This window comes from Saccopteryx leptura, chromosome 1 (assembly GCF_036850995.1).
Source record: "Saccopteryx leptura isolate mSacLep1 chromosome 1, mSacLep1_pri_phased_curated, whole genome shotgun sequence".
In the NCBI taxonomy this organism is placed as follows: domain Eukaryota; kingdom Metazoa; phylum Chordata; class Mammalia; order Chiroptera; family Emballonuridae; genus Saccopteryx; species Saccopteryx leptura.
In genome coordinates this window covers 279,247,412-279,273,196 of record NC_089503.1, presented here as the reverse complement: position 1 = coordinate 279,273,196, position 25,785 = coordinate 279,247,412, and the positions used below count along the sequence as shown (strand labels likewise).

General features: G+C 36.2%; 1 protein-coding gene across 4 annotated transcripts in view; it reads right to left on the bottom strand.

Annotated features, from left to right (window-relative positions):
- The window catches only part of SLCO1A2 (solute carrier organic anion transporter family member 1A2), a 105,649-nt gene that overhangs the window by 25,821 nt on the left and 54,043 nt on the right, over positions 1-25,785 (bottom strand). For all 4 annotated transcript variants that reach the window (XM_066354873.1, XM_066354845.1, XM_066354854.1 and 1 more), the window contains 7 exons: positions 20,321-20,462; positions 15,417-15,549; positions 10,836-10,936; positions 7,784-7,930; positions 4,673-4,771; positions 3,892-4,113; positions 982-1,146 (listed from right to left, as the gene is read on the bottom strand). In XM_066354873.1, the coding sequence (XP_066210970.1) occupies positions 982-1,146; positions 3,892-4,113; positions 4,673-4,771; positions 7,784-7,930; positions 10,836-10,936; positions 15,417-15,549; positions 20,321-20,462 (1,009 nt within the window). The remainder of the gene's footprint in view (positions 1-981; positions 1,147-3,891; positions 4,114-4,672; positions 4,772-7,783; positions 7,931-10,835; positions 10,937-15,416; positions 15,550-20,320; positions 20,463-25,785) is intronic.

Sequence of the window (25,785 nt, the reverse complement as noted above, 5' to 3'; positions counted from 1 at the left end):
TAATTTATTGCTTTTCATTTTGGATGGTGATATACATATATATATATATATATATATATATATATATATATATATATATATAATTTATATAATTTTGCTGTTGTTTATTCCTACTTCAGCTAAGAATCTGACTCAATTTAAGGTACTATTAAAAAATTACTGCCGAGCCTGTGATTATCAAGTGCATTTACATTTCATGTCTTGCTGCTACTGCTGCTACTGACCAGCACTCTCCCTACCTTACTCTTTCCTCAAGAAAAGGAAAATAGAAGAAAAGGGAGGAGACAGCCTTAGGTCTCACTCTTACATACTAGGGTCTGCTCAGGGAGTCACATCCTTGGGAGAGGTTGTTAAAAATCCATTTGAGGGTCCCACACCAGACTCTGTTTTAGTATGTCTGAGGTGGGCACCAGGTATCTGAACATGTAACAAACAATCTAGGTGATATGGATGCAGATAATCTAGAAAATTCACTTTCAAAACTGTAAAAATTCCTACAAAATATTAAAGGGTGTGGGGGTGGAGAAGAGGGCTAGTGTGGTCACAAGAAACTCAGACTATATGAGCTGTAGAGACACTTCAAACCACCAGAGGGACCATGAAATTCATGACTGGGAGACGAGAGTAAAATCTGAGAGTAAAACATTGACTCCTAATGAATTAACTATGTCTTCCTTTTTTCTATTAATGGATTGCCTGTCTGAAAATTGTACCTATTGTATCTAACTAGTGCATTCCTCAAGATTTCCACAAATATTTTGAATCTGCGTTCTGCGTTCTGACTGGAGAGAGAGCAGAAGAGAGAACTTCTCTTCTCCCCTACGCTTTGTTTATTTCATTGGCAAACAGAAGGGGAAAATGTACCAGGGACAGAAATACCTAATAGATTTTAATTTAGGCATTTCCTAGACAATCATCACTCTGTTTACTGTTTCATGGGTGAAAAATGTGGGCTACTAATGCAAAGAAGAACAAACATACCAATTAGAAAGACTGCGTCCGAAGTTGATTTTCCATATTGCTGTTCCAGATATTTAGGCATGAAGAACATCATATTAACAAATGCATTAAACTGTATTACACTTATTAGTATAAAAATCATGTAAATTGGGTTGCAAAAAAGACTTTTCATGAATGGTAAAAAATCTGAAATGAGAGAAAGACAATGCCAAACTTAACTCGATTTTGCATCTTGTGATTCACTTTTTCTGAAACATCAACTTTCCCTCCAAATTATGTTTTCATGTTTTATAATGCACACATTGCTAATTCTTTCACCCCTTAAAAACTCAAGTTATACCATTGTTTCTTCAGCTTCTGCAAATCAGTGATACAGTAGATGAGTAGGTATCATTACACAATAGTTTTGTCCTCAATAAGTTACTACTGTGTCTTAAGGAAAAACTATAATGTAGCAAAAATGTTGTCTGTGCTCATATTATTTCCTTTTATCCTTCTCTTTTTCCTTCTATTAATATCCTCTCTTCTCTAGAGATCTAGAATGAATGATGCTGTTCTGTTCCCTAAAGTCTGCAAGAAAATAAATTTGATAAAAAAGTTCACTCTCTAATATTCATATCATTCCTAAACATTTAAAATAAATATATATTTGGAAATTCGTGGGATATAAATTTTCTCAAGTATCAGGTATTTTTCTGCTTCTTCAGAACATCAGTTTTGGTGGTCTTGCCAACAGTTCACAATAAAATGTGTTTAAAATCACTTGGGTATCATTTAAAATACCAACTTTCAGGGCCTTTTCCCTGAGATCCTGATTCATTAGATGCATACTAAGGACCATGTAAATAATTAAAAAAGCACAAACTGTTCCTTGTGTGTGTGCACTGACAAGACTCAGGCCAGCTCCAACAAATTTTCTCAGTCACAATGTTGATATTTAGGGCCAAAGGCTCACTTACAGTTTCCTTTCACTTTCTCTGTCTTTATGTTCTCTTTCTCGATTACCTTACTTATTCTGTATTATCCTAGTTTGATTTTTAAAATGCCTAAAATCCATTCTGGAACAAAATATTGATTAAAAAAGCAAATTGGGCCCTGGCTGGTTGACTCAGTGGTAGAGCATCGGCCTGGCGTGCAGGAGTCCCAGGTTCGATTCCCAGCCAGGGCACACAGGAGAAGCACTCATCTACTTCTCCAACCTTCCCCCCTCTTTCCTCTCTGTCTCTCTTTTCCCCTCCTGCAGCCAAGGCTCCACTGGAGCAAAGTTGGCCCAGGCACTGAGGATGGCTCTGTGGCCTCTGCCTCAGGCGCTAGAATGGCTCTGGTTACAACAGAGTGACGCCCCAGATGGGCAGAGCATCGCCCCCTGGTGGGTGTGCTGGGTGGATCCCGGTCGGGTGCATGCGGGAGTCTGACTGCCTCCCTGTTTCCAACTTCAGAAAAAAAAAAAAAGCAAATTGAAAGATAAGAAAGCATAGCTCCATGATAAGAAATGAATTCTAGTGGTAGAATCCATATTATGAAAAAATACATATAACATCAGTGAGAGTTGAGTTCAGAGCTCTTTGAAATTTTTAAGTTACCCATTTCGTTGACATCCCTGTCTTCATAGACAAGTCTCAGTAGTTCAAATTCTTTTCTATATGTCTTATACTAAGCTAAGCTCTTTCTTAGTTTTGAGAATGATCTTACAGACCACAAACAATATTCTATGTTAATATCCTCTTTCAGTCCATATCACCCCTTTGAGAAGAGTTGTAATATAATTGTGATGACTGAGAATTTGGTTCCTAATGATCTGGCAAGTATTAAATTATATTCAATAGAGCTTTAACTGAATTTGTAATTGTTAATATATATTCTATGCAAATTGGTATTATAATTTATGGGTGATGTTAGAAGTAACAATAACAGTAGTAATACTAAAACTAGTAGCAGTACATTAGTAATATATTGAATAATAATAGTAATGTTACTGAACTCCTTCTCCCCTCCCACAACTCTATAATTACTATTACTATCTTTCTTTTACAAAATAGAAAATTTAACACTTCCCTGCCTTCTAAGTGAACATTCTTTAAGAATGCCAAGGCCCAGGCCATTCTAAATGCTCATACTAATTAAATCAGTCATCTTTGGAATAACACAGATTTTCCCAGCATCAGTAATTTTTTAAAAAATTTCCCAAGTGATTCCAATATGTGTGAAAATTTAAAAATCTGCATTTAAATGATAAATATTTAGATTCTCTTAACTTAGTTTCTACAGAGACACCTTCTGTAAATTATACTTTGAGCTTTTATTAACAATCTATACCCACCCCACCCTCACTCTGCAAAAAGAAACACAACTGTTACATGAAAAATGCTCCTGATTTTCTGAGAAACAACTATGTTTTCCATATTATCTATATCATGCATCATATTAAACTTATTTTCCTTTTTTTTACAATTTGTTAATTGGAGGAGATTTTCTCTTTAAGAACTATTATTATTCTACCTCTATCCTTACCTTCCAGGAAGCTCATATCTAAACTAACATTTTTGGTTTCAGAACTATACACTTATTTGGATTACTGTATATTTTTCCTTTTTTTGTTCTTAGTTTGAATTTATTTTTTTAAAAGAAAATTAGACCTTTAAGGTAAATGGGAATAAGTTAATAAATGAATAAATTTATTTATTGACTGCCTAGACTGATATAGAATTTTATATAAATACTGCTCTGAGATCATTCAGTTTCCAAATTACTCTATTGTTTATTTCCAAGTGATAGCACACGAAGAATCAAACTGGTTACACATTGACTGCTTACTGTTAGTAACAAATGATCGTAATGCACCCTAACATGCCATAGTGCTAGACTAAAATACAGACACATTATATAAAATAAAAAGTAAATTATATAATATTTAAATGTTTTTATATTTGCCTTTAGTAATTCCATCATTTTCCTTCTTGACCTTTTCTTTTTGTTTCTCTTCTTTGTCATTTTTAATGATGTCAGCATTATCCTCTAGTCCTTCCTTTGCGAGTGTTTTGGGCAAAAAGAAAAAAGGAATGGCAGTGAGCACATTCACTCCTGCACAAATCAATAGGCCAAACCACCATGCACCAACCCAACGAGTATCAGTGGGAGTTATGGTCAGATCATCTGTAAAAAAAAATACACATTTTTGGTTAGCTTTAGTCATCATTTCTTGTATGAACTACAGAAAAAAAAAAAATTAAGTTGCTATTCACAGGTTTTATCCAAGTATAGAGTTTGTATATAACTCAGACATTCATAAAAATCTTCTGACAACTCAGTGTCTAGCAATAACTTGGTTTGGAAATCTGTCATGTGTGAAGAATTTATAATAGGTACTGATTAAATAGCTACAAGTTCTATTTAATTATTCACAAATGTTTGCTTGATTATAAGAATCAAATCTATATGCTTAAATCCTTTGAAAACAAAAAATAAGGTCACAGTGTAGTAAAAAAAGCACCAAAATTTGAGACAAAATATCAGCATTTTATCTTTTTCTCCTGCTCACTAGTTTGAAATATTTTTAAAATTATTTAAACTATTCTGTTTTAGTTTTGCCCTTGTGGAAAATATAGTGAATCTATCTAATTGAAGGTCAAATAAGGCAACAATAAACTGTGATAACATACCTGAAATTGCTTTGTATACTTAGACAATGTATAACTAGATTTTAATGATTTACCTGCATTTACAGATCCAGTGTCAACGTAAATATTTGCACAGAATGATGCTAACATAAGTCCAAACAAAGGACCAATGATAGCTCCTGTTTCTACAAACCCTAAAAATAAAGGAAAATATATAGTATCATTATATGCCCACATAAAGAATCCTAATTCCACAACAAGGCTGAAAACTAAATTGTTTTTGCTTTAGATATTTTTGCCTTAGACATTCAAGTTATAATAAAATTAAGATTGTTGTAACAACTTTGTTTCTGTAAACATTGAAGAAGGACTCTCAATTTAAAATCACTTTCTCTAAGCCTCCAAATCCTCTTTTGCTGGGTAGTGGGTGAAGACTTGCTGGAGCAGCATAGGCTGGGATCACACTATTATCAAAGCCACAACATAGAGTAAGATTCTTTTAAGGCTTTCCACACCCACATTTTTAGAGGAATTCTAACACAATACCATGTTATGATAAATTTCTTGTGGCATATTCCTCAGAAAAGCTTTACTCCCTGGTCTTCAACTGAAACTTTTTTCTGGCTTTGTCCTCACTATTATTGATACTTCCTTTCACATTTATCACGAGCTTCTTTCTTATCCTTTATTTTCTTATTTTCTATTTTCTTCAATCTTTTCTGTCCTCATCTGGAATTTCATCATCAGTTTATTTAATATGTTGTCCACGATTCAGGATCTAGGCCGCTGTACTTCAAAATGTGTTTGACCATTAGCTGTGTCTTCTCTGCAGTTCTGTAGGCGGTTAACCCTATGTACCCCCGACTTCTTGACATCCACACCTTCTATTTTCTCTGAGGTCTTGCTCAACCAAACACTTCTCTTGTGCTTATTCCATCTCCCCCATCCACTTACATCTACAATATCTCAGATCCACCCTGCTTTCTTTCCTACGGTCTGCCTCTCCTTCCTCTACTCAAATCCTTCCATGTTCTACTCAAAATAATCTCAGGTGGTAGCACCCGTGAGCTCAATGCCAATAACCCAGGGTCTTTTTCTAGCCCTCATTCCCCTAAGTTTCCATTTTGTCTGTCATTACTGGCCAACTCCTCTAAAACATTTTCCTCCTAAGATTTTCTCAAAACTACACATTTTCTGTTTTACATTTTCCTCCATGACCGCTCCTTCTTGCTCTTTCTTCCTCTTTCTCTACTAAGTAGAAGTGTTCCCTAGTATTTTATCTTAGGGCCTCTTGCTATATATAGCTTCCCACAGCAACCACATTTCTCCCTCTTGGTGTCATTTTTTGTCTCTATATATTGGATAATTCTCAAACTTTATTGCTAGCTTTTATGTTCTCTCCTAAACCACTTATGCAACTGTTTACTTGATGTATAGCTAATTGAGTGATAGCTGTTTAATTATACAAACACATATTTATTTTATTTTTCAAATTTAATTTAATTTTTAAAAAATTTAATTACACATATATATTTACCAAGTTTTATTGATTTATAATTACATAGTTATGCATTTATTAAAACTTATTTATCTTAATATGTCTAATGAGTATTATAATTATTTCTATTTATAATACATACTAGTATTTCCTAAATAAAGAAATACATATTATAGCAAGTTATTTATTAATTTATTACAGTGAGCATTTGTATTCTTTAAAAAAGTATGTGAAGGGATCTGAAAAAACTGAACAGAAAAAAAACACTGAAAATGTTATTGTGAAATCATCAAAAACTGCCAAAAGTTATTTGGAGTAATAATTCTTCAATATTTTAATCTACTTTTATTGGGTAGTTCTGTTTTGTCTTTTATCACCCTCTTTGGTTTTTCTGGTTTCTAAAAGGTCTGTCTACATTAAGAGCAAAATGTCCTTGTACTCAAAGTTATGATTTTATAAACAAAAACAAATGAAATAACTAAGAATATATGTAAGTTATGCATAATAAATTTAAAATATTGAAGAGATTGGAAGACAACATAAGATGGTAGATTTTTTTTTTTTTTTTTTTTTGTATTTTTCTGAAGCTAGAAACGGGGAGAGACAGTCAGACAGACTCCTGCATGCGCCCAACCGGGATCCACCCGGCACGCCCACCAGGGGGCGATGCTCTGCCCCTCTGGGGCATCGCTCTGTCGCAACCAGAGCCACTCCAGCGCCTGGGGCAGAGGCCAAGGAGCCATCCCCAGCGCCTGGGCCATCTTTGCTCCAATGGAGCCTCGGCTGCGGGAGGAGAAGAGAGAGACAGAGAGGAAGGAGAGGGGAAGGGGTGGAGAAGCAGATGGGCGCTTCTCCTGTGTTCCCTGGCCGGGAATTGAACCTGGGACCTCTGCACGCCAGGCCAATGCTCTACCACTGAGCCAACCGGCCAGGGCAAGATGGTAGATTTTAAGCTGGCTATTGTAGAAGGCAAAATTGATGGATTTTAAAAAACATAATTTTAAGAAATAAGCAAAAGTGTGAAGACAGGTAAATTATGAAAAAGCCAAACTAGTATGGACATTTGTGATGAAGTGAAATTATATAGAAATCTAAATAGATAAACTGAGTACAGATCTATGAATAATGAGTAGAGATATCAAATTTAATAAATAAAGAGCCAATGTGTCTCATAAACATGGAAGAGAAAATATGATTAAAAGAATGTTTGAAAAATTAATTATTGATAAATAAAAAAATGTTTGAGAAAAATTATACTGCATGAGAAAATAATAAAAGAAAATACTGAAATAAAATGACTAATATTTACTTGAAGTTATAATAATCTACAAGTGAAATAATGAAGATCTGAACAAAAATAGACATAATAAATATAGTGAGAAAACTTTTGAATATAAGGGTTTTTTTAAAGAAAAGATTGGTAAAGCTCTTAACAGATTGAACAGAGAATGGTTTTAAGGAAATGGAGGAGTCAAAGAGCGCTCTAAGGTCACTAGATTAGTGATATTTTCAAAGCAAAAACATATTTAGCAAAGTAGTTTATTTGGAGTAGATGTAATTGTTCCATTCAACAAACTTTTATTGATAATCAACTGGGCCATGGTACTCTGTTCATCATTCTGAAAATCACTAAGAGTCCAAATAAATAACTAATATCCATCCTCACAGAATTTAACTATCTTCAAAAGAGGCAAATTCTCAAACTCACCAATATATAAAGGAGAGTTTTCAGATTTGGCAAAATCTTCTATGTAGGAAATACCCAAAGGCATGATGGGAGTTTCACCAATTCCACGTATCATATTTCCCACCAGTACATACACCCACATTAATGATTTAACTTCCTTCACACACTCTGCATTAAAAGGGAAAAACACATTATATTAGTGTTTTGAAAGTAAAGTATTAAGCTTTTGGTAAACATTTCACAGTTATTTGACCTGGCACCTTATAAATGATTCATATTACTATGCCACCAATGACTCACTGGGCCATCCTTCTTACATTTTCTGAGAGTACTTAAGTATGGTCAATTGTAAATGGTATGCTGGAGCCATTTCTTACTGACTGGGAAGACTATGTACACTATTCATCTCTTCCCAATCCAATGCTTAGTGCTAGCACATCAATAGTTTTATGGGAGTATTTATACAGAAATTGGCAAACACTAAAAGAGCTACTTTTCCCATCAGAGAACCAGTTTACCAACAACTACAGGATCTAGTTGGCTGCCATGAGTGCTACCTAATTTCTATACTAACTGCAGGGAGAGAAAATAAACACAAATATCTCTGCCTAAAATTGATACTATATTTATAAGATTTAAATAAGAGTCATCTCTCTGAAGTTTGAATTCTCTACAGCTGTCATTGCTTTATAGGCACTAAAAATACTTACCTGAGTAGTAATCATTTTCTCTATAGAGTTTACTCTGTCCTGTAACCACCAAATAAAGTTTGATAAAAAAATTCACTTGATATCTAGGAGCAGCAACTAGTTGGTAGAATAACAAAGACTAAGCCAAAGGAAACTAAAAAGAGAGGAAGATAGGCAGATTTCTGAAAACTTAGATATTTCTGTTCTAAGAAAAAATAGCTGTAAAGGAGGATACTCTGTAGAGACCTGGTTTCAGGAAAGTGAATTACACCTTGTTCTCATCTACAGTGTGTCCGTAAAGTCATAGTGCACTTTTGACCGGTCACAAGAAAGCAACAAAAGACGATAGAAATGTGAAATCTCACCAAATAAAAGGAAAACTCTCCCAGTGTCATACTATTCAGTGCAGTTCGATGTGGGCTCATGCACAGATTTTTTAGGGCTCCTTAGGTAGCTATCCCGTATAGCCTTTACAGACTCGTCACTGACTGATGGCCTACCAGAAAAGGATTTTTTCACCAAACTGCTGGTTTCCTTCAACTGCTTATCCCACCGAGTAATGTTATTCCTATGTAGTGGTGCTTCGTTATAAACATGCCAATATTCACGTTGCAATTTGGTCACAGATTCAAATTTAGCGAGCCGCAAAACACACTGAACTTTCCTCTGTACCGTCCACATCTAGACTGGCATGGCCGTGGGCTGCTCCACTGTATACACGGTGTTACGTCATCATCTGCGCATGCGCTCATGCTGCCACATCATCCTACAGAAACTGGGAGGGTTTTCCTTTTTGGTGCAGATTTCACATTTCTATCATCTTTTGTTGCTTTCCTGTGACCGGTCAAAAGTGCACCATGACTTTACGGACACACTGTACTATGAACTGGCCAGGTGCCACCCATGGATGGGAGGGGTCCTGAACACAGCTTGGTCTGGAAAATTCTTGTGAAGCCTATTTCTCAGTCATTTCTAGTCCAGAAAATTAGAGTCTCCATTTCAGGGTAGTCATATTCTATTCTGTGGTGAATACAGTGACTTTGTGTCTAGAGATCACAGGTAAAATCTAGGCCAACTCCTGGGCAAAACTGAAAATATCAAGTGATCAAAGAAGTACCAGGATGTGAGGGCGATCTGGCTGTGATATCTGTTACCCCATTGACCACCAGGGTTGATTCGGCTGATCTGGCTGGCTAGGCGGGCGTCCCCTTCCTCCCTCACCCCTCCATGTGCGTCCCTCCAGAAGCTGTGTGCTCGGTTGAAGAGGACGACCTTCCTCGATAGAGGAGAGGACCGTTCTTCGGTCAAGGGTATACAAGTAGTGGCGCTCCCCTGCTAGAACCTCCAAACAAGTCTCAAGATCAAAGAAGTATCATATTTTCCTGAAGATTCACCAGATTGAGATGTTCTTGATTTATCTACTACAATGCAGTTTTTTTTAAATAAAAAGAAATAAGAAATAGGTAAGGCTTTGGCAAAAATCAGCTCAAGATGTCAGCACTGGCAACTGTTGATGTCACTGTTTTTTGTTTGTTTGTTTGTTTGTTTGTTTCCCCAGGGGGTTTTGATTTAGAGTTTCTGAGGCAGCATTCTTACACTCCTTGAAACTATTTTGAATCTCTCTGATTCCATACTGGCAGTGAAATTCCCAGCCTTGGGGACCACTGTAATTTCCACTGTTGTGAATCCAGAAAATAAAAATGTCCCTATCACAGGAAGAGAAGTTTTGGTCTGAAGTAAATCAACAGAGTCACCTCTAGACTAAGTATCATCATATTATATAGGTTACTTAACATATGAAGAGACAGAGACTTACATGTTTGTGGCTGAGATTATGGGAAGCTAGAAGAAGCACCACTACTCTAAAGTAGTGTCTCTAATAAAGAAGGAAAAACAAAGACAAATTCCTAGTTCAATAGAAAGAGAACAGAGTAAATGAAAACTATGGTATTCTTGCTGCTTTCTCTGATCTGTTATAGAAGATTTGTGATATAAAACAAATTTTAGAACTTAGTTTTATCTTTATTTCCTATAGTTGTATAGAACAAATTATTAGTATAAATCTATTTTTCTAAGATGTTTTTCTCTTTGAAATTAACTCTACATGGCTCTTGAAGGGATGTCTTTTACTTATTTTTAAATAACCATTTTAAAGAATAGACAAAGTCTTAATAAATATATTTAAATATATAGGAATAACATTCTCTATTGTTTGCCATTCGAATTCCTCTCTGCAATCCCCTCCAAAATTACTAAAAAAGAAAATATCTTTTGTTCATTTATCTTAGTTACTTAATCTAACCCAATAACATTCAAAATGCCTCAGTAGCACAGGTTCAGTCACAAATCCATTGAAAAGAAAACAATAAAATGAAGTCATCAACCTGATGGATCTTCTGTTGGTCTGAAAATCTGGGTTCCATTTTCAGTACACAAGAAACTGTTTGAGGACAAATTGCCTAAAACTGTAGATTCATATTCATATCTGTATGAACACAGGGAAAACATGTTTATGTTAAGAAAACCTCTCACCTATTAGAAAAACTATATCAACAAAACAAGTAATAACAAGTGTTGGAGAGGCTGTGGAGAAAAAGGAACCCTCATTCATTGCTGGTAGAAATGTAAACTGATACAACCACTATGGAAAAGAGTATGGCAGTTCCTCAAAGACATTAAGAATACAATTACAATGGGGCATAACAATCCCTCTTCTGGGTAAGTGAAAACATTTATTCACAAAGATATATGCACCCCTATGTTAATTGCAACATTATTCACAGTGGCCAAGACATGAAGATAACCGAAGAGTCCTTTGATAGATGATAAGAAAGATATGGTAGAAGTATACTATGGAATGCTATTCATCATCCATAAGAAAAGATGAAATACAGCAACAACATAGATGGACCTTGAGAATATTATGCTAAGTGAAATAAGTGAATCAGAAAGAGCTAAGGAACATATGATCTCACACATATGTGGGATATAAAACTGAAACTCATAAACACAGACAAGACAATGGTGGTTACCAGAGGGAGGGGGTATGGAGCAGCAGTAAAATGTATAGGGGGATAATATATGGAGATGAAAGATGATTTGCCCTTGGGTGGTGGTCATACAATACAATATACAGATCATGTGCTATAGAAACATACCCTGGGAACCTATAAAATCTTATTAACAAATATCACCCCAATAAATTTAATTAAAAAAATAAAAATTTTTTAAAGATTAACTCTCCCCCAAAATAAACAAATAAATGAAACTAATAAAGACAATGTAATCATTGTGCAGATTAATTCCTGCTTCACTTAAGACACAACAACCAAATTCAGTAAAGAACTACTCTTTTTATTTTTGCCACCTAATCATCATAAATTAGTATCATTAAAAAAACTTGCCATTCACTGTAAATGTGCCACCCCTTGACAGCTAGCTCTCAATTATCTGTATGTGGATCATGTACCTTTTAGATGATTTAACATCAAGTGTCTGTGGTTCATATTTCCAGGTACTCATATCTTGGAAATAATTACTATTGGTTAAGAAACAAAGCTAAGAAAAATAATAAACTCAACCAAGTATCATTAAGAAGATAAAGATTTTGGGGGAAAATATTACACAACAAAACAATCTCCAACTTTGGATTCCATGAGATTTGCTCATAAGACCTCACAAATGACGTTCTCTCTTCTCATAAGAAGAAAAGGATTAACAGTCTGTGACCATTACCTTAAGCAATTTACCATGAAATCCACATAGCCTTTCTCAGAATGCAAATTAGCCTAAATTATGAAACAATGGAGGAAAATATGTCCAGCAAAGTCTCTCTTTGTTAGAAATTATGTTGGATTAGTTTCTGTTTCTATTAGATACAAGAAAGCCAAAAGAAAACTTGCCCTCTGAATTTAAAATAAGCTAGAGTGTTATAATACGTTCCCCTTAGAACAATTGCTTAGTCATGTCCTTAGAGTTTGGCTGTAAACTGTGGACAAAGGCTTCTGTCTCCATACCCGTGATCCCATGAGACATCCCAGCTTCAGACAAAAATAAAAACTTTGGCATAGGGTGGAAAGAAATGTAAATAATAGCTGAATATCACCCAATATTGTGTTGGAGAAGATGGGAAATAAAATGACAGTAAAAACTCTTTGCTTAGAAACTTCTGATCCCTTCAAAAATATCTAAGAAGATAAGATGACTTTTTCATTTAATTTATCCACTTAACACCTAACAACTCATTTAAAGTTCATTCATTTCCAAAATGTCAACAAAATTACAGTGAAGGAATTTTAAAATGAAAAAGAAAGTGACGTAATACCACAAGGGTAAAGAGAATGGAATATTTGGTGAGAAAATTTTGAAAATGAAAAATAGATAAGTGAGTGGTCACTAATTTTGTTGATATCAAAACACAACCCTAACGAAGTACCTGCAGAAGAGCAACCAAATATGTACCACACATACCTAAAAAGTTTCAGGCAAGATAAAAGATATTTCTAATTTGGGGAGTAAGCATGGTCTAAAACACAAAAGGATTGATTTAATGTATGTATAAGGAGTTGGCAGAGCCTTACAGACATCCTCCACCAATCTCACTGAAAATGATATGAGACTCAGGCACACTGAAGATAAAAAGGCCATATTAAAAACTAAGAGTATGAGGTTTTAAAAAATGTACATACTGAAAAGTGAGATTCCCACTCCCACCTCATTAGTAGCCAAGCTTCAACCACCTTGGCAACAGATTGGAGAATCCCTGCTCAAGATAACCAACAGGTTCTGGCTGTTCTGAGCCATCTAAAAAAATGGCCAGTCCCTGACAATCACTATACAAAGAAATCCTCCATTAACCACATCCTACACATTTTTACAGAACTTCCAGTTAGCTTTTGTTGTAATAACTCTCGCTGAAATATGAACAGATAACCAAGAACAACCAAATATATGAGAAAACCTTGTGTCAGTAAAAACAGAGACAAGACAAATAAAACCTGTACACTAGGAGGAGACAGAGACAATGAAGACAAATGAAGGAAATTGAGATAGGAAAAGAAACTGCATATTTAAAAAAAAAATAAGACACATTCATAAAACAAGAGTCTTTGGAAATTAAAACATGATAGCAAAAGGTAGAAATCCACTCAAAGGTTTAGAAGATAAATAAATCTCCCAAAAAGTAACAAAAAGTCAAGGAAATAGAAAATTGAAGAAAAAAGATAAGAAAGAAGTTTAATCCAGGATGTAAAATATGCAAGTAGTAGAATTCTAGAAAGAGAAAAATAGAAGGGTAGAAGAAATATTATCAAAGAATAACACCAGTAATTTTTCTAAATGTCTAGATTACCTAGTATAATGAAGGAAAAGTATGTACACTATGAATCCAGACTTTGGAGCCTAATGGAAAATCTCAAAAGCTCCCAGAGAAAGGAAACTAATCACAGGAGTGTGAATGGCATAGGATTCTCAATAATAACACCAGAAGCTAGAAAACATAGCAGCAATTTCTTCAGAATTCCAAGAGAAAATATTTCCCACCTAAAATTTTATACCAGCCAAACTATCAAACACGTTAGAGTAGAATAAGAATATTGTCAATGTTAACATATTAAACTTTTCACTTCCATTAAATACTTTTTCAGAAACCTATTAGACAATGTTTTCTGCAAAAAAAGAAAGCAAAAGATATAATATCCAGGAAATAAGTAACTAAATAGAGGAAGGTGACAAAGCAAATTCCCAAGGATGATGGTGAGGAAAAATTTGAGGTAAGCCACCATGTAGCAAGCCCAGAGAGCTCCCATTGGATTGTAGATGGAGAGTTGGTGGTGACAGGAGAGATATCTACAACATAAAAATGAAACCATCTGATATGTATGAGTGTACTATTGAGAAGATGTTGCCTTACCAGTGGAAAGTTTGGTGAAAGATAAAAAGAAAGTAAATCAAATAAAAAATAAAGCAATTACTAAATCCAAAGAAAATAAAAAGTGACATATGAAAAGAAAGATAAAATACTGATATCATCATACACATGGAAAGAAGAAATATAATTTTATAGTAAAAAAAATCAGTCTATATGACATAACACTAAAGTATCAAAAATTAAAGGATAAACATTTAGTTAGAAATATAGAGGCAGATCCTGACTGGCTGGCTCAGTGGGTAAAACGTTGGACATCACAGTTCAATTCCTAGTCAGGGAACACGGGAGAAGCAACCACCTGCTTCTCTCCTCCTCCCTCTCTCCCTCTTCCTTCCCGCAGCCAGTGGCTTAATTGGTTCAAGCATGGCCCGGGGTGCAGAGGATAGCTCTATTGGAGTGAATCAGGTTAAGACACTAAAAATAGCTCAGTACTTGAGCATCAGCCCAGGTAGATCCCGGTTGGGATCGTCTCCCATCACCTAAAAAATAATAATAAAGGCAAAGAGTAGAAGAAAGAGCAAAAAGAGTTGCATGTAGCTGCCTCTGGATAACAATAATATAGGCAACATCAAAGGATCAGAAGACAAGTCTTTTTTCAATATAAGCCTTTTAAAAATTTTATTTTTACAACTGTGTACACATATTACTTTAATAAAAATTAAAATAAAAATCAATTTCAGACTAGACTGTTTCTTGGTGATCTACAATTAAACAGAACCTCATTGTAATTAAGTGTCTAAATAGTCCCAATGAAGGAGTAATCTCAAAGTTGGCAAGATCTTTATATCAGACTCAGCTCCATGAAAGATGTGTCCCAAATCTCTATATCATAAATTAACAAAAGTTATGTGACTATGTAAGAGGAAGCAAGGCAGCCAAGAGAGAAAAACTGACCGTGGAACAGAATCTGCATCTTCCGGTCTCTACTACAGTGCTCTGTGCTTTTGAGAAGTATTGTTCTTAAAAGGAAACTCCAAGTTTCATTTCCTGCAGTTGAAAATTGAACCTAAAAAGTCATCAGAGACTGAGTGCTTACCTGTCCATGAGGAAATGAGGTAGAGACTGTAAGAAACACCCTAGGCCCATAACCACACATCCGATACCAATCATTATAGGTCTATGCAATTTGGTTCCAAAATAACTCACAAATATAATCAAAAAAAGATTTCCTATGGAAAAAATGAGATAAAAATAAATATTTTAGTAAGCATGTACAAAGGCTTAATGAACAGCCTTATTCAATTATTTATTATCTAGCATTTATTGTATAAACACTATCTCAATCACTGGGATGAATGTTAGGGATTCGTGAAATGCATAAAATACAACCCTTGCCCTGAAGGAAGGCTAGCTATTAATGTTGAAAGATACGTAAACAGATCTCTGCAACATCAACAATTAAAAAGGAGAGAGAAAGAGAAGCCAGTGGAAGAGGGTGGAGAATGCTTCTGGGAAATTTCAAAGGCTCTAGTTGTGAATATCTAGCCTTAGGAAATGGTGTGCAAACAGAGGTGTCAGACCATATGTCACCTCTGGCCTCTCCCGCCAAGCCTGCTCCACAGAATATTGTAATATTTTCCTAAGCTTGGGAAAAAAAATAAAACAAAAGTCAAATTGAGATAGATACATGTTTTATAACTTATGATTTAAATATAACTTTATATTGATCAACATAACTGAGTCAGAGATCTGTTTATTTCTATTTCTTTCCTTAGAAGTGAAAAATAGCAGATTCCCTACTTTTCCAACTGGTTTTATAAGTAAGTCTAGGTTTGTGGAGTGAATAACTCAACAAAAAAATGTATTCCCCTGTCTTAGGTTAAAGACTGAGGATAAAGAAACTAATTGGGCATTCCCTATTATTAGGGACATACCCTGTATAAGCAGGGAGTAAAGAGCTAAAAGAGTAAAACATAGCATGAGTGCATTCTCAAATCATACATTTCTAACTCAATACATATTTACCCTGATTTTACTATGTATAAGGAAAGCTTCTATGATGAGTTTGGAGATTACAACAAAATTTGAAACTTTTCTTGAGTTAATAATTTTCTAAGTGATGCTGCACATTTCGAAGACTTTTCCTTCCATCTATATTGTAGGGCCTGGGGCTACCACTGTCATGGCCATGCACACGCAGGTTCTCATTGAATTTAGGCAGACGGTAAAAAAAACAGTGGAGCCAAAAAATGGTGGGCGATTTCTTTATTAAATTCTCTCACCGGCCAACAATCAAACACACAAGGAAAACATTTCCCTTTTATTCATTCAGAGCTCCCAAAGCCACTGACACATTCTCCGGTTCCACAACCAGGAGTATTTTCTCCAGTTTCTCCTAAAATCAAAGGTCTCACCAGGTAATTTGCAATTTCACAGACCACATATACCTGGTGCTGCCCAGCCCCCAATGCAAACTATGAGTGAGCAAACATAAAAATCATATTTTACAAACTTATTTGACCAACATATATTTTTTTCTATTCTGCTCCTTTAGTAGAAGAGATGTCAGCCCCTACATTATTTTAAATGAAGAGTGTGCTCCACCTCTATGGCCATAGCAGCCACACTGACCACTTTAGGTTTCTAAAATCTCCATCATCCAGGTAAGTAGTCTTAGTGTGGTGCTCATTCCTCAGTGTATACAGCGGTTGAATCACTGTTGTACTCCTGAAACTAATATTGCATGTCAATTTTACTTCAAATAAATAAATAAATACATAAATAAAATCCCTGTTAGCATAGCCATCTATGTTGAAGGTGTTGTCTCCAGAAGGCCAGTTTAAAATCCACGTCTATTTTTAGAAGGAAAGGAAAGGAGATGACTAACCCCCTCACAAAAGAGTGAGTTCATCTTTCAAACTGCTCTGCTCTGTCTGTAAAATAATCACCATGAGAGGCAGGAAAATATATTTAAGTCTTGTCAAGGGTTTGGAGAACTCTGTAAATATTGATATTACTGAGGAAAGGATAGCAGAGTGATACTTTTCTTGGCATCTGTAAATTACCTCTCCTTTTCCCCATCAACAGCTGTTTCAGATTTTCCTTATTCTTCTCAAGCCACCTCTCGCCACTCACACTCTTACTTAATATATTTTCACCTTTGTCAAGAAATCTGGCACAATCAACATAAATATGTCTGAATTTTCTACCCCATGGCCTGACCACCTTCCTTCAGTTTCAGAGTTCCTGGTGCCTATCTAGACATCCGAGATCAAACAAACCACCCGGACACTTCCATTCTTTCCAGAAACTTACTTGATTGATGATTAATGATTAATGATTAAAATATTTCCAATATACTGTGAGGTTTTTTTTCTCAATACTGCATTGTAGTTACAGATGTTCCCTAGTTTCTCTCCACACTAACATTCATCTGTAGTCAGATTCCACTTCTTCCTCTGCCATTGTCTCCTAAAGTCACTGCTCTCTAACTCCACTTTGCAGCTTCTAAATCTACTCTTTAGCTGGGAAGATGATCAATTATCTCATTATAAAACCCAAGGAATACTTTTCTATCCTTATCTAACTGGATATTTCTAATGCGGCTGATACTATTGACAATTTTTTTCTGTTTGGAAATTTCTATTCCTTTGGCTTCTATAATACCATTCTCTCCCATTTCCCCTCTTACTATTCTTTTTCTGAACACTGTCATGGGCTCCTTTCTTCCACCTATTCCTTAAACATTGGTACACCTCAGGGATCCATTCTTTGTCCATTGTACTTATTACCCTATAACCTTTCCCTGAATAGCCTCATTTCTTTTCTAATTTTAACAACCACTTATTTACTCACTAATCAATAGTTCTAGCCCGGACAGTTCCCCAATGCTTCCGACTTATAGAACTACAATGTGGACATCGTTACCCAAAGGTCTCATTGGTACTAACACAGAATTCCTCATTGTCCCTATAGCCACCACTATAATCTTGTTCCTCTTCTCCCAGTCTCTGTCTCAGCACCACTACCCAGTGCACTGCCCAAGTTATAAACTAAAGAACACCTTTTCTCATCTGCCACACCCAATTTGTGACTCAGTTCTCAGGAGTTACAGTCCTAAATATTTCTTTAGGTCATCCTCTTTACTCCTAGCAATATAATCCTGACTCAGACCTAGATAGCTCTCCCTTGTGCTTTGTTATGGGCCTCCTAGGATCCTCTCTATCCTAGTCTAGGTGGTCATCTTCAAATCTCTCTGCAACACAGCCACAAGCATGGTCCTGCTAAAAAGTAAATCTGACATTTGTTTTAAACAAGGGTTCTTAACCTATAATCTATAAACCTGTAAAGAGTCCATGGGTGAAAATTAGAGGTTCTATGAACTTAAGAAAAAAAATTGCATCTTTATTTTTTACTAACTTTTAACTAAATATTGGCATTACCTTTGACAACGAAAGTAGGCAAACGACAGTAATATTAAAGGTACCTGTGATTTTGTCACAGATCGACACCAATAAAAGTTATAGATATTTGTATATGACATTACAGTTCTTGAAGATACCTCAAAATATTGACACTAATAATTACTTCAAAATTAGTATAAATGTTATATTTAATATATTCATACACAGATATTACTATATGACAAATTATTTCAGTATTTTAATATAATTGATTTCCTTTTATCCTTATAGTTTTTATTTTGCACAATTCAAAATATTATTCTGAAATCATATAGCATCATATTGTCATAATCCTTGGCACAGAAAGACTAATAACCACTGCTAATCTCTTAGTGACTCTATATTACCTAGAGGATAAGGTAAATTCCATAACAAGTACACAGGCTAATTATATATAACCCATTTCTCCAAACGAATAGCTTAATAATTTCTACCTTAAGCATTGCCAGTCAATAATATTGGGCTTAATATTGCTCCCCACACAAGCTACTAGGCTGCCTCACCCTTATGCTTCTTCTGTTGGAATTCACACTTATCTAACCCTGTTTCCTCACCTGAAAAACGTTTACTTGTCCTTGAAGAGCCTATCTTCCTTAGTGAGGTTGTGTCTCTGCTCCGTATTCCCAGATGACCTTGCATATACATACTTATATCACCAGACTTGCTGCATTCAATTAAAATTATTCTTTTGCTTTTGTGCCCTCCATTAAACTATGAGCTGAGTATATACAAGACTATATAAAAAGTTATTTCTAACTCCATCGCCAGGATCTAGCATATACAGGGAGCTGAACACTAAGAGACAGGATCAAGTATCACCTGTTTCAGTTTTGCTTCTCCTCAATCCCAATATTCTCTCAGATATTGATTAAATATATTAAACACAACTTTAACCTTAGAGGAAGTAGATGGCATGGTAAAACTATAAAGAAGTGGCATTCATATTTCTTTGCAGCTTGTTCCCAAGAGAAATATTTCTCTCCCTCATTCTTTCTCTGTCCTCACATCTTCCCAATCATCCACAAAAATCAGAACCTAAGAATAGAAAGTATTCTTCCCTAAATTCAAAGAGATGTGAAAGTAGTTTCTTCTTCCTTCTGTGCTTAGAAAAAAATTGTCAATCCGGCAGAAACAACAGGAGAAAGAAAATATTTATTTTTTCCTTTAGGAAACAGATTTCTTTGTTCTCCATTATATCTTCTAAGTACAAAGATAGAGCATGTAAGAGTTATCAAATGATAGATTAAATGTAAGCATTCTAAATACTCAGCTACTTATGCCTGATAACCAAATATTAAAATAAAATGACCAATGGTGGGATATGTGGTAATATTTGGGTATTATTCAGAAGTAATATTTAAGTGAATTATGTCTAAGCATACTGCAAAATTAGCTAAGATATTCAATCTGTTTCAGAAAAAAAAACTATTCAGTAAGATTAGATGGCCTAAAAGCAACAAATAAAGAGTATAAAATTCAGACTAGCTCTGTAGAGAAAGTGAAATATAAAAGAAGTAATACAGGAATAATTCATTACCAATCTCAAAGCTCCCGTTAATAAATCCAACTAGTGATGTTGGGATGTTGAATTGTCTCTCGATTTGTGTGAGCATAGAATTCATATAAGATCCAGATAGTGTTTTGGATACAAATGCACATGTTATTGCCAGCAAAAACATCTAGGAAGAAAATAAGAAAACATGAAAAATTTATTTTTAAATTGTATGTTTGCTACCTGTTGACAAAATATCTTCTACCACAAGACTGATTATCTCCAACTTAAGTAATCCTTGGATTTGCAAGAAACTTAATGTAATTGGCTTTTCTGGTCTTTCATGATATGTTCCCTCTTTGAAAACTCAGAGTGAGACTAACTGATTAGTGATATTGAGTTTCGTATGTAGTTATATTCTCATTTTATAGCCTCCTCTTGTACATACATAGAAACAATTAGTCATTTGAAATAGATATAGCGAATGATTCAAATAGAACTTCAGCACTACAATGCTATCTTAGTGAAAAGAATGCATATATGTTAATAAAAAAGGAATGTAACATTACAAAAAACATTTCTGTTTGCAAATTTGCTCAAGGTCTTATTTAAAGTAACCTGCAAATTATACATTAGATTACTGCTCACTGCTAGTTAATTTATTTAAAGTAATATTTTAATTGCAAGTTATTATAAAAATATTTCTAAACAGAGAAGGTACTCTATTGATAAGTAGATATAAATATAATAAATTTTAATATATTGAATCACATTTCCTATATATTGATATAGTTCCAGAAAGTAGTCAGGTTGGTGATAATATGTAAAAAAAAAAAAAAAATCAAAGACAATTTAACAAGCAGAACCATTGTGATCACCAAGAGCTAGTATGGCTTTACTAAAAATCTAAGAAATTAAAATTTTGATAGTTTATTAAATTGAAAAGAAAAGGACTTCAATTTTTGTAAAGGAGTTGAGAAAAGAACATTGCATACCGGGCAATAGTTAATTATGCAGATTAATTATTGCTTCAAAATCAACAAGTTAGAGATAAGTAGATTTAAGTCAACATGAGTGGTGGTCTCCAATCCTATATCATAGGGGTTTTTCCTTGACCTTATTTAAAGATATTTCTTGGTGACTCTTCCATCTAGGAGACCATTCAATCTACTCCCTAGACAGCATGCTAAATCCCTAACATCCTTAGCCCTCCACTTCCACACTCCCAATCTTGAATCAACCCCACAATTTTTACTGTACTTTGTGCATTCTCTTCAAGATTATTCAGTCTTTCTTGTTTTTTGATCTCCAACCCAGCCAAGTGCTCTTTATTACCAACAAATGATCTTGGCTATTTCACCTTCAAATTTACCTGTATCCTAGCCCCTCTAATTTTCCTTCCATTTTAGAATAGTTTCTCTTTCTCTTGTACAATAAAATCCTTCCACCCATCCTCTTGAATTCATTCTTCCCATTTCTGAGATCCTGATTAATCAGTTCCTACCTTCCTCCTCTATTTTCAACCTCACACTGTTTACTTCCTTTCTCCCCACCACCAGATTATGAATATTCTGCATATACACACACACACACATATATATATATATATATATATATACCATCTCTTACCTTTGATGGTAGCTACTACAGCTACCATGGAAAAATAGTCTATAGTCACTGCCTAGATTATTTGACCTTTCATTAATGCTTTAGTCTCCTGTAGTGTGGCTTCTCATGAAGCTACTCCATAAAAGGTCATAAACAACTTCCAAATTCCAGATTTTGTAGACACTTCTTAAGTCACCAGTTTACTTGATATCTCTGAGTCATTTGACCCCATTAATCTCTCTTTTCTTCCTCAAATTTCCTCCCTCCATATATACCTATATCTCCTCCTACCTGCTAGACTCTTTCACTTCAGTCAAATCCTTTTGTGCTCAATCCCTTGAGGCTTTTTTCTTTTTCTTGTACTCTCTACTCTTCATGCTATAAATGCACTCCCTAGGAAATATCACTTATTCCTATGGCTTTTATTGTCACCTATATGCTGAAATCTCTCAAATGTATGCAGTTTAGCTGAGACCATTATAGTCATACTTGAGTCTCTCCTACGTCTTGTCCACCTTTTATCTCAGTTCCACCTGCCACTACTAATCATATTGAGTTTAGTGAATACATGTCAAATAAATTTATAAGATGTATTGTTAGCAAGTGATTTCACTACTTAAAACTTTCCATAAAAAAAAAAATCTCCTCCCTCACTATACTGTAAGCAGTTCAAAGATAAGAACTGCTCACAGTATTTACTTTACTTACTTTTATATCTATCATTTACCTGTGTACCTTCTGTGTCTACTAAGTGCCTGATGGAAGTAGGCACCTAAATCAAGATAATAAATTAATGGCATAATAAGTTGTAAAGCCAGTAGCCATGCCACGACCACCATTATAGCCAACCGGCCCGTGCAGGTTCACATTTGATTCGAATGGACGGTAATGAAACAATGGAGCCAAGAACTGGTGGGCCATTACATTTAATCCTAGCTTGCACCCAGCGGGCAAGAAATACACACAGTGGGAAAACACTTCCCTTTCCATTCAGGGCTCCCAAAGCCACTGACTTATCCAAGTTTCCTAGAATCAAAAGTTTCTACCTCACCAGCCCTATTCACCTCTGTTAACCATCTTCTTCTCTCTGCTCAAACTCTGCACAAACTGGTTTCTACTTCAGCTCTCCACCATCTCCTCTCCTCCATGTGGCCTTTCTCTGTTCTCCTCCAGCATGGTCTCCTCTGCCCCATTTTATAGTGTAGAAATCAAAACCTTTAATCCAGGGGTCTCAAACTCGCGGCCCACCCACCAATTTTGTGCGGCCCTCAGACTGGCCCGCAGACTAATCCACGGTTTGATTAGTCTGCGGGCCACACAAAATTGGTGGGCGGGCCGCATGCGGCCTGCAGGCTGTGAGTTTGAGACCCCTGTTTTAATCCAATATACCAACAAGGAAGTCTCTTATACAAACTCACTTATCTGAGGCATAATGAGATTCCTTATCAGAGTGTACCACCCCACATCATGCAACAGTCAAGGGTGTGGGAAAAAGCCCAGACTTGAAAAGATCTTAGTATTAAAAGAGTGGGAAAGGCTTAGTCTTAAACTAAGCTTTAGGCTATAACGACCCTGCCTGTTTCCCACATCCAATGCAAACTATAAGCAAGCATACATATATCACATTTACAAACTTATTTGACCAACATAAGTATTCAAAAACATCTTGAAGAGGCCCTGGCCGGTTGGCTCAATGGTAGAATGTCGGCCTGGCGTGTGGAGGTCCCGGGTTTGATTCCTGGCCAGGGTGTTAGGTTCAAGGAAGTGTGCTGTCTAACTCTTAGAAAAACAGGCTATGAGTCAGAGACCCTTATCAGAAATTTATGTTTGAAATTCTCCACTAAGCTATACCCCCCCATTACTATGCTGCGTGTGACCTCTCCCGCCCTTGTAAACATTGCTTGCTTGCTCATCCAAAATAGCCACCCTATAAAAAGGAGCCATTTTAGAAGCTCGTGGCTGCAGTGCTCCAGTCTCTTCGGAGGCGTGGGTTGCCTGCAGTCCCTACGCAGGTTTGGGGGCTGCAGTGCTCCCTTGCGTGGGTTGCCTGCAGTCCCTGTGCAGGTCTGCAATAAAACTTATAAAATTTACTTTGTGTCTGCTGTGACCTGTCTCCTGGGATGTAACAAATGGAGGCCCCAGCGAGATAGGCCGTGTAAGACCCCTCCTCATGGAGTGGGCTGCAGCAGATGTTGGTAGCTGGCCAGCCTCCGACAGTTGCTGTTTGGAAACTGAATTTGGCTGATTCGAAACATTTAGAGTCTCGAGACTGTTTGGTATGGAAGCTTCCTCTTTGAATATTTGGAAACAGAGCTCTGGTTAGAAAAGGGTGTAGTGGAGCAGGCGGGATGCCACCTGATTTCTCCCCACCTGGTCAGTCGGGGAACACAGGATGCTGCCTTCTCCCTTTGGTTTTGGTTTAGAAGTTTTGTTTGTTTTGTGTGCATATTTGGTTTGTTTGTCTGCTTCGCCCATTGCTTCCTCACAGGATTCCCTCGAGAGTCAAGGGCCATGTGTCAGGGGCAATCTGCTGTCCTAACGCCTCTTCAGTGCTTGCTTGATAACTTTTCTGATTTCTCTCGCAGGGCACGAGACTAAGGGACCCCTGTTGATTCCGCCACGTTGCGGACTCTTTGTGAACTAGAATGGCCAACTTAAGAGCAGACTGGCCAAACCAAGGATTGCTAGACCCATAGAAAACATAGAGAGTTTAGCGTACTATCACCAGCACCCACCTGCAGGCAGGTGGCACGGTCAGTATGCAGCCAGTATAGCAGCAGAGGTAGAGAAAGAAAAGGCAGCCAGGCTGCAGCTGGCTGCAGGAGAAGCGGCAGGCTCCCCTCACAGTTTCAGGCACTTGCCCCTCCCCCTTGGGCACTGGCTGAGCCACTGCTTAGTCAGGCAAAAGATAACAGTGCAGTAAGCTAGAGGTTATCATCACCTTGCTACAGCCCCCTGCCCTCCTCTGCTTTGGCTCCGGGGAATCCCTGCCTCCTATCTGGAGCTAGACCCGAGGAGAAGATTTAGGGAATATGGCCCCTTCTAAACCCACTGCTTTAGCCATAATAGAATTGTATAGTCTGTCAAGTACAAAGACTTCCTTTTTGTACCAAGGATTTGTTGTTGTAAAAAAAAACATTTTCTATGTTAGAAATGTATATGTTATTTCAACAGTCTTTTGTTAATTCTCCTTTTCATTTGCTATTTCATAGCCTGTGATGTTAAAATTTTAGTTTAAATATTAGGGGATATATAATAATTCAGTAATTGTTAATTGTTCAATGTTAGGTCACAAAACACAGAGTAATAAATATTACTATTGATTGGCTTAATAGAAGAATTCTTAACATAATAGGTAGAAAGGAGAACTCTAGAGATTCCCAATTTTGTTCTCTTAGTCAAGCCCCTCAGTGAGATCTTCTGAGCATGGCTTTTAAGGTCTATAATGACCAAGGAAATAACAGAAAAGGCAAAAAAAAAGGACCAAAAAAAGTCAGGAAATACCAGCTTTTGGCTCCAGCGCCCTAAGGGGCTTTCATCAAGACCCTGCTCCAGAGTAGAAAGAAAGGTCATTGAACTGAAGCCTGCCAGGCTTCCCGGCCCCACCGGTTGACACACCTGTGCTGTGGAAAGAGGGACATGAGAAGGTTAGCTGCCCCCTTGCTCCATGGAGGAAGGGTTCAGTCTCATCTAGCCCTGCTCCAGCTACCTGTGACCTGACCTTGCCCAGCATGCTGGGAATTGCCACTGAAGGCCTAAGGACATCGTTCAGGAGCCTAAGGTATTTCTTCCAAGTAGCAGATAAGCTAATCTCATTTCTTGTAAACACAAGGGCCATCTACTATGCCTTGCTTGAATATTTAAGTTTTATTTATCCCTCAAAGATCTCTACTGTGGGTATT